We start from the raw sequence: 9,600 nt of genomic DNA, 5'->3' as shown, positions 1-9,600 counted from the left end.
CTCCCTTCACCTCTAATAACCTGGATAAGAGAAGAGATGCTCACCTCTAGTAACCTGGATTGCTCACTGTTTACACCTCCTCTCCCTCCTTCACCTCTAGTAACCTGGATAAGAGAAGAGATGCTCACTGTTTACACCTCCTCTCCCCTCCCTTCACCTCTAATAACCTGGATAAGAGAAGAGATGCTCACTGTTTACACCTCCTCTCCCCTCCCTCCACCACTAGTAACCTGGATAAGAGATGCTCACTGTTTACACCTCCTCTCCCCTCCCTCCACCTCCCTTAAGAGAAGAGATGCACGAGCAACCTGGATAAGAGAAGAGATGCTCACTGTTTACACCTCCTCTCCCCTCCCTCCACCTCTAATAACCTGGATAAGAGATGCTCACTGTTTACACCTCCTCTCCCCTCCCTTCACCTCTAATAACCTGGATAAGAGAAGAGATGCTCACTGTTTACACCTCCTCTCCCCTCCCTTCACCTCTAATAACCTGGATAAGAGAAGAGATGCTCACTGTTTACACCTCCTCTCCCCTCCCTCCACCTCTAGTAACCTGGATAAGAGAAGAGATGCTCACTGTTTACACCTCCTCTCCCCTCCCTCCACCTCTAGTAACCTGGATAAGAGGGAAGAGATGCTCACTGTTTACACCTCCTCTCCCCTCCCTTCACCTCTAATAACCTGGATAAGAGGAAGAGATGCTCACTGTTTACACCTCCTCTCCCCTCCCTTCACCTCTAGTAACCTGGATAAGAGAAGAGATGCTCACTGTTTACACCTCCTCTCCCCTCCCTTCACCTCTAGTAACCTGGATAAGAGAAGAGATGCTCACTGTTTACACCTCCTCTCCCCTCCCTTCACCTCTAGTAACCTGGAAGAGGAAGAGATGCTCACTGTTTACCTCCTCTCCCCTCCCTTCACCTCTAATAACCTGGATAAGAAAGAGATGCTCACTGTTTACACCTCCTCTCCCCTCCCTCCACCTCTAGTATAAGAGGAGAGATGCTCTGTTTACGCCAAGAGAAGAGATGCTCACTGTTTACACCTCCTCTCCCCTCCCTCCACCTCTAGTAACCTGGATAAGAGGAGAGAGATGCTCACTGTTTACACCTCCTCTCCCCTCCCTTCACCTCTAATAACCTGGATAAGAGGAGAGAGATGCTCACTGTTTACACCTCCTCCCCTCCCTTCACCTCTAATAACCTGGATAAGAGAAGAGATGCTCACTGTTTACACCTCCTCTCCCCTCCCTCCACCTCTAGTAACCTGGATAAGAGAAGAGATGCTCACTGTTTACACCTCCTCTCCCCTCCCTCCACCTCTAATAACCTGGATAAGAGAAGAGATGCTCACTGTTTACACCTCCTCTCCCTCCCTCCACCTCTAATAACCTGGATAAGAGAAGAGATGCTCACTGTTTACACCTCCTCTCCCCTCCCTTCACCTCTAGTAACCTGGATAAGAGAAGATGCTCACTCCTCTCCCCTCCCTCCAGCCTGCCTGGAAAGCCCATCCCTTCCTCCCCTCCAGCCTGCCTAAAGCCCATCCCCTCCTCCCTCCTCGACCAGCCTGCCTAAAGCCCATCCCCTCCTCTTCCTCGACCAGCCTGCCTAAAGCCCATCCCCTCCTCCTCCTCGACCAGCCTGCCTAAAGCCCATCCCCTCCTCCTCCTCGACCAGCCAGCCTAAAGCCCATCCCCTCCTCCTCCTCGACCAGCCTGCCCCCATCCCCTCCTCTCCCCTCCTTCACCAGCCTGGATAAAGCCCATCCCCTCCTCCTCCCTGGATAAGAGAAGAGACCAGCCTGCCCTAAAGCCCATCCCCTCCTCCTCCTCGACCAGCCTGCCTAAAGCCCATCCCCTCCTCCTCCTCGACCAGCCTGCCTAAAGCCCATCCCCTCCTCGACCAGCCTGCCTAAAGCCCATCCCCTCCTCCTCCTCGACCAGCCTGCCTAAAGTCCATGTTCATACATCATATTACAGTGCTAATGACACACAGGCACAGCCCATCTCTCACTTCATATCACACTGAGAAGGGGGGGGGTTAAAGGAGGAGGAAAATAAACAAGGAAAGAGTGAGAAGCCAGGAAAGACAGAAGAGATGAAAGGAACCAGAGGGAGACTAGAGAAGACCGTGATAGATGCCACAAATCACCTCGCCACTAAAAAGCCCGCTTCACGGCCCGGTGGATATTGACAGACTGTTTGACTGAGCAGCGTTCCCCCTTCCGCTCTCTAAGGCGTCCATTTTGTCTGTTTCTCCAGTAGTGAGGCAGGTCTAATGTCTCCTCCACTCACAGCCAGGCTGAGGCTGAGGGAGCCCTCTGGTTGGCTTCTACTGCTGATGAATACATTCTGCTGAGAGGCAGCTGACCGAATGAGGTTATAGACCGGCTGGCTGGCTCTGCATGCTGCCTTTAGTTGAGTCAGACTCGTCACTGGGAGAAACACACACACACTCAGTCCTCGCCAGACTTCACTTTAATCTTATCAAAGCAGCCCCATCAGGCCGCCTGCCCCGCTCGCCGTTTAGCCCGTCAGCGTTTTCACAGACAGGAAGGGAGTCGGTGTGTGTGTGTGTTACTTGAGGAGTGTTTATGACTGAGGGCATAGACTAAGGTCTCGTATGTGTGTGTGCGTTTCTCAGGAGGCAATGAGAACGTGAGGTGTGTGTCTGTGCCTGTGAAGCATTTAAAGCATTTTAGACTGAGGGCATCGACGAAGGTTGTGTGTCTGTGTCATTGAACAATCATAGCTCTTGCTTTCCAATCCCCTACAAAACAGACACACCACAATGTGTCAGACATAATGAGTACGTTACATGCACACAGTGTGATTATTTGTGAATAATCAGATTAATATAATAGTTTGATTAAAACATTTACATTATTGGAAAGAAAAACAAATGTCCCTAATAATCATAATCCTGTTTCCATGACGACATCTGAAATCAGGCTACCTGACGGCACTCTGGTAAATACAGAAAATCACCAATCAAAATAAATGTTCTACCACAGCGACCATGTTATTTTTGGGAAGCCGATTTGATCCTCAGTTTGGACATACAAACTTTATAAGGGAAAACTATTTCTAAGACACAAGCATTCAGTTGTTCAGAACTTGTCTGGCGCTAAAGAGGGAGGCTCTCAGCTGGTGTCAGCACAGGCACAGATCAAATAAACCACTGGAGGCCCCATACGCTGGACCGATAGAGAGCCCATACGCTGGACCGATAGAGAGCCCATACGCTGGACCCCATACGCTGGACCGATAGAGAGCCCAGCCCATACGCTGGACCGATAGAGAGCCCATACCGATAGAGCCCATACGCTGGACCGATAGAGAGCCCATACGCTGGACCGATAGAGAGCCCATATACCGATAAGAGCAACCACTCTTTCAAAGTAGACAGATGAGGATAATGCTACATACCTGTTTGTGCATCTCAATGTTCAGCCCATAGGACATCTCATAGTACTGGAAAAGACAAGAGTGACACAATGAAACATTCACATCCCATTCATTTACTAGTTAGAATATCAAAAAAAGGAACATAGTGGACAAGTGAAAACAAGCTGAGTTGTCCATGGGAACCAGTCTGCATGTCAGAATGCTGGACTCCTGAGCATGGCTAAGGGGAGAGAACTAGCTGACGTAGCCCTTTACTGATTAACACTTGAAATCCCCCACCCAGGCCGGCTCAGAGGCTGTAGTGATCCCTCTACTTCTAGCCTTTTCTTTGTTCTTCCAGCTCTTTTGGGGAGTCGAGGGGTGAGCGAGGTGAACCGTGTCTGAGTGGATAGGGTAAATGCTAAGCTACAGGACTCCAATCCACTTCTTTTGAGCACAGACAGATTTTAAAATGCTACGTTGCTAACTCAATCAGTCTGGCGAAATAAGAGTCTTTCAAAACAAATAGATTGTTGTCAATCGTAGATTAGACATCCATAGCGATACTCACTATCAGGGCGTGAACTGGCGGCTGCCAGATGAGGCCGAGTTAGTCCATCCTGTTTATCTAACAACCCCCCCCTCTCACACCCTACCGCTAAACCGGTGCATGCATTTCCTCAGAATAAAAAAATAATGTTTAACTAAAGTACCAGTGCGTTTGGTTAAAGTCAATCCTGGCGTGGACAAATAAGATAAGAGGAGTTTATATGCACGGGGCCTCAGCTCAGAGTTTGGCCTCTGTTACATCATGTCTAGGGACTGACTGGTTATTTTCCATTCATTCACCAGCCCTTTTTGTGTTACCCAGAACCTTAGCTAGGCTCTTTGAGTTGGATCAATGTTGTAGCTTGACAGTAAATACAAATAACTTTGTACCATCTACACTTACAATTTCTATTTGATCATGGGGGGCTTTGAAAATGATTTTTTTTGTTGTTAAAAAGGGAACGTTTGAACGTGGATCAGTTGGAGCTGTTGTTTTGGAGTTAAGTCACATTCTAAAATGGCAACAATGTAAAGGTTAATAGTGCTATTTGTGTTTTTTAATGGCAATACTTCACTTGACTATGTCCTCTACTTGATGAGGTCATCCAGCCATAGGCCACAGTATTGTCTGCAAGTCATCCCGGATAAGAGGCCACCGCTAAACAGCTAGGCTAAAATATAAAATGTCATACTCCACCGTGACTAACTAGTTGTCTACCTGGCCAGGGGTCCCTTCTATCCCCCTCCCCAAACTCTCTCCATCCTTAATGAGAGCCCTGGGTGTCTTAGAAGGCCCTGGGTATGTGAAGGCCCATAGGCCACAGCTCACCCTGGGAGAATACTGCCCTAAATAATCAGCTTCACACACAAAGCCAGCAGGCCAGTCATTAACCCTTCCGGGGTCAGAGGCATAAAAGAGGCCATGGAGCCATTATGACCCCCCCACCCATCATCACAAAGCCCCGTCCGTCACGCCCTGTTATCAACGGCCGGACATTTGACCTCTGGTGGAGATTCACAACAACCCCCACCCACTCCTTCTCTATAGGCGCACACACACACACTTCCTCCAATCACAGGAGGCCCCAATGTCCCTTTCTGGACAATCACCACACAGGGATGATCATCAGTCAACAATCTCAAATGCACCCAAAAATGTAACTCAAATTGCCTCTACAAACAAACACGGTTGCGACCGTTTCATCTGAGGGAAAATAATAACACATCTTACTAACCATCACATGCAGGGTTTTAGTTCCAGGAAGTGATTGTACTTGTATGTAGTGTGATATTCTTACCATGACATAGTGACGCTGCATCTCTGTCTTCTCATTGGCCAGTTTGTCGTACTCCACTTTGAGACTGAAAGAGGAGAAATATGGTCCATTATTATGAGCCAATATTTATGGTTTATTACATAATTAATACATGTTAGTCCATTTCACAGAAATATTTGGTTATAAACACCATAATCACTCAATATAGTTGTACCATGTGAAAAATCTAAATTCTACATACCCAAAATCAACTTGATATTACCAGCGTTAGCAGACATCTCTAACTAGATTGATCATGAGTAGCCTAGCCTGGTTCTTTCAGCTGGAGTACATCCTCTAAAAATGGATGTCATTACCTGTGGTACTGGGCCTGCAGGAACTGAAACTCGTCTTTGATCCTGTCGCAGGACTCGGCCACGGTGAACTTGAAGCCAGGCTGCCCTGGTTGGTGTGGTGCCTAGAGAACAGCAGTGTTGATATCAATAACCCCAATGAAGTGGTAGTGCAGCCACACCTATTACATCACACCTAGATCTCAGCCCATTTCTATAACAGGCTACAACACATCACACCTAGATCTCAGCCCATTTCTATAACAGGCTACAACACATCACGCCTAGATCTCAGCCCATTTCTATAACAGGCTACAACACATCACGCCTAGATCTCAGCCCATTTCTATAACAGGCTACAACACATCACAGGCCTAGATCTCAGCCCATTTCTATAACAGGCTACAACACATCACGCCTAGATCTCAGCCCATTTCTATAACAGGCTACAACACATCACGCCTAGATCTCAGCCCATTTCTATAACAGGCTACAACACATCACACCTAGATCTCAGCCCATTTCTATAACAGGCTACAACACATCACACCTAGATCTCAGCCCATTTCTATAACAGGCTACAACACATCACACCTAGATCTCAGCCCATTTCTATAACAGGCTACAACACATCACACCTAGATCTCAGCCCATTTCTATAACAGGCTACAACACATCACACCTAGATCTCAGCCCATTTCTATAACAGGCTACAACACATAACACCTAGATCTCAGCCTCATTTCTATAACAGGCTACAACACATCACACCTAGATCTCAGCCCATTTCTATAACAGGCTACAACACATCACATTACCTAGATCTCAGCCCATTTCTATAACAGGCTACAACACATCACACCTAGATCTCAGCCCATTTCTATAACAGGCTACAACACATCACACCTAGATCTCAGCCCATTTCTATAACAGGCTACAACACATCACACCTAGATCTCAGCCCATTTCTATAACAGGCTACAACACATCACACCTAGATCTCAGCCCATTTCTATAACAGGCTACAACACATCACACCTAGATCTCAGCCCATTTCTATAACAGGCTCACACCTAGATCTCAGCCCATTTCTATAACAGGCACACATCAGATCTCAGCCCATTTCTATAACAGGCTACAACACATCACACCTAGATCTCAGCCCATTTCTATAACAGGCTACAACACATCACACCTAGATCTCAACCCATTTCTATAACAGGCTACAACACATCACACCTAGATCTCAGCCCATTTCTATAACAGGCTTTCTACAACACATCACACCTAGATCTCAGCCCATTTCTATAACAGGCTACAACACATCACACCTAGATCTCAACCCATTTCTATAACAGGCTACAACACATCACACCTAGATCTCAGCCCATTTCTATAACAGGCTACAACACATCACACCTAGATCTCAGCCCATTTCTATAACAGGCTACAACACATCACACCTAGATCTCAGCCCATTTCTATAACAGGCTACAACACATTACACCTAGATCTCAGCCCATTTCTATAACAGGCTACAACACATTACACCTAGATCTCAGCCCATTTCTATAACAGGCTACAACACATTACACCTAGATCTCAGCCCATTTCTATAACATAAGTATAGTTATAATCAATAGCAACAGAAAGATGGCAAAATAGTATCATCATCCTTCATCATGCTTTCTTAGCCTCCTTCTCCTATAGGCCTCTCTTCTGTGTAAAATTAGTTTTGCTGCTGCTGAATGGTGGTTTGTCAGTGTGGTACCCAAACGTTCCCTTGAGCCCTGCCTGGTGGCCGCTTTTATAATGGTGGGAAGAACCACTATCACTCAAGAGTGCGATGACAGAGGCGGGTCAGTGCGCCCGTCCTCAAAGAGCACGGGAAGGGGGTGAGCGGAGAGAGAGAGAGGGAGGGGAAATCACAACCTGATTTGTGAGGAATTCAATGCATGCCAATGATGCCGTGCAGTAAGCTCGATAATTACAGCATATCCGCTACTGCTTCAATGCAGCAGCTTGGAGGAATTTAGAGGGTAAAAAAATATTCGCTCTGAAAATATTTTTTTCCCCTCGTACATATTGGCCGTCTTTCGTTATTAAAATTGCTCATAAGAATCTTGTACGTGAATCGATTGTGTATTTGCAGTTTCCTGTCGAAACGTGTTGTCGAGCGCCATAAACAGAGGGACTAGGCTACTCGACGTGCAGACCATAAATAGTAAGGTGCAGATCACGAGCTCGTGTCTGACAAGCTAATTATTTTGAAGGCGGTACATTTGCATGAATTCGCATAATAATCTCATGAGCTGGGATACTTACCGGATGCCGGCCCTGTGGATACATCTTGAATGTATCCTTTTTTGAGGGAAATCGGGGGATACTTCAGTAATCCGAGTAGATGTGCGATAGTCCGCCACCCCTCCCTGTGCGCACAAGCGGTCGGACAATGCCAATCCTCCGCGGCGGAGAACACACTTCCACCCTCCGATCTCTCGATCTTTATTGTTGATTTTAAGCCCCTTTCCTTTCAACATCACAAACATACATAACAAAAAAGCAGAACAGAATGGATATTAGCTAAATGAACGGAGTATGCAATCGGAACACGCACATAGCTTCAAAATATGCTCGTGACGACAGCAAGGAAATACTTGCTGAATTTAGTCAATGGCATATGCAGATTATAGCCTCTATAATTTAACTCACTATCGTCGCCTGGTCCGTCTCTCAAAAATACATGTCATAATAAGCCGCTATTCTCGATTTGCAAATATTTATCCGACATGTTAGGAAATTGTGATATCTAAATGGGTTTGCTTGACAGGTTTGTTGGCGTGTCAAGCCTTCACGCTAGAGTGATAATAGGCTACACTAGCAGACGAAAAAAACTACAATAGGCGCGTAGCACGGATAACAATTTATCCAAAACCAAAAAGACCAGCATCGCTACAATCAAAGTTGATACATTGTATCGTGTTTATATATTATCTGCATTCGCAACAAATGTAACAATTTGCTGTTCGCCGAGCTGTAGTGTTCGAGCGCAACTGGAAAACAGAATATACGACAAAGCGGGCTGCGGGATTATGACATTCAGTCCACCAAGCTTGGTTATAAAACACACTGCTGTTTTCAAAGAAGCCCAGCCATGAAAGCTACCCGTCTTGTTAGCGGGCTCTTCTCGGGTCTTCTTCTTTACCTTTGTCTCGATTGATTCCCCTCCCCTACGACGGCAATAATCCCTCTGTTGAACGAATTTTCACAATCCTCGGCTGGTAACCTTCCTTATGAGAATGAAAAAATGATCCAAAAGTAATCGCTGGTTACATGGAATCCTTGTCCCAGCCGAGCCTTGGAACTTCGGTGATCTCGTGGCGCCGCACGACCTGCCTCGACAATGCCTTTCGGATCCGACGTCGGAGAGCCGTCGATTACAACGAGTTGTTGACCGCATAAAACTTCCAAGAAAACCTTTCTTGGATAAAAGCAATTATTGACGAGTCTTCTAGTAAATCCAAATACAATTTTGTAAGTTAAAAGAGGTTAAATCGTAGAAAAGTTGGATTTTGTAACGAAGCAATTGCTTGCATTCGATTTACCCAGTTTTTCCAACGCTTGCTGTACCACACACAGACTGTGCACTGACACGAGGACTCAACTGCCGCGAGAGGGCCTCTCACAAGCCAATCGGATTCTCCGAATGAGTTTAGCTGCATTAGCCTATCAGAGAGGGATGTCCCCACGTGGGGTACATAGTACCCTTGTGTTCCCATTGGACTGTGATATATGACCTCATATCTTCGCCATTTTGGATCTAAACTGGTATTCAACTGACGAACTTGTAATAAACAAAGGTAATTATAAATGTTTCTGCCACAAATGTCAGAATATACTGTTTGACTTTTAATCATTGATATATTAAATCCCTCATGTGATGCAGACATGGGCATGTGCAGCATGGTACACATGGTTAAATCTCATAATGTTAGATACAATGTAAAAATCCAATTTGAATGCTGAGCATGCCTGTGTTTCTGGACTAAAAC

General features: G+C 46.1%; 1 protein-coding gene across 1 annotated transcript; it reads right to left on the bottom strand.

Moving 5' to 3' along the window:
* Positions 1-2,749: 2,749 nt before the first annotated feature.
* Positions 2,750-9,202, bottom strand: LOC135552626 (transducin-like enhancer protein 3). Its single transcript, XM_064984353.1, has 6 exons — positions 8,714-9,202; positions 7,874-8,078; positions 5,573-5,673; positions 5,238-5,301; positions 3,433-3,477; positions 2,750-2,773 (listed from the first exon to the last, which is right to left on the bottom strand). The coding sequence occupies exons 2-6, from the start codon at positions 7,895-7,897 to the stop codon at positions 2,750-2,752; spliced, it is 258 nt and encodes an 85-aa protein (XP_064840425.1). The 5' UTR covers positions 7,898-8,078; positions 8,714-9,202.
* Between the last annotated feature and the right edge of the window lie 398 nt (positions 9,203-9,600).

The sequence above is a fragment of the Oncorhynchus masou genome, chromosome 2, assembly GCF_036934945.1.
Source record: "Oncorhynchus masou masou isolate Uvic2021 chromosome 2, UVic_Omas_1.1, whole genome shotgun sequence".
In the NCBI taxonomy this organism is placed as follows: domain Eukaryota; kingdom Metazoa; phylum Chordata; class Actinopteri; order Salmoniformes; family Salmonidae; genus Oncorhynchus; species Oncorhynchus masou.
This window is presented reverse-complemented; position numbering and strand designations above follow the sequence as displayed.

What these genes read in the sequence shown, in the direction of transcription:
- LOC135552626 (XM_064984353.1), bottom strand. Translation starts at nt 7,897, where the DNA reads ATGTATCCACAGGGCCGGCATCCG. An exon ending in ATCCACAGGGCCGGCATCCG is followed by an intron (nt 5,674 to 7,873) that starts GTAAGTATCCCA and finishes GCTGTTCTCTAG; the next exon opens with GCACCACACCAACCAGGGCA. An exon ending in ACATTGAGATGCACAAACAG is followed by an intron (nt 2,774 to 3,432) that starts GTATGTAGCATT and finishes TCTGTTTTGTAG; the next exon opens with GGGATTGGAAAGCAAGAGCT.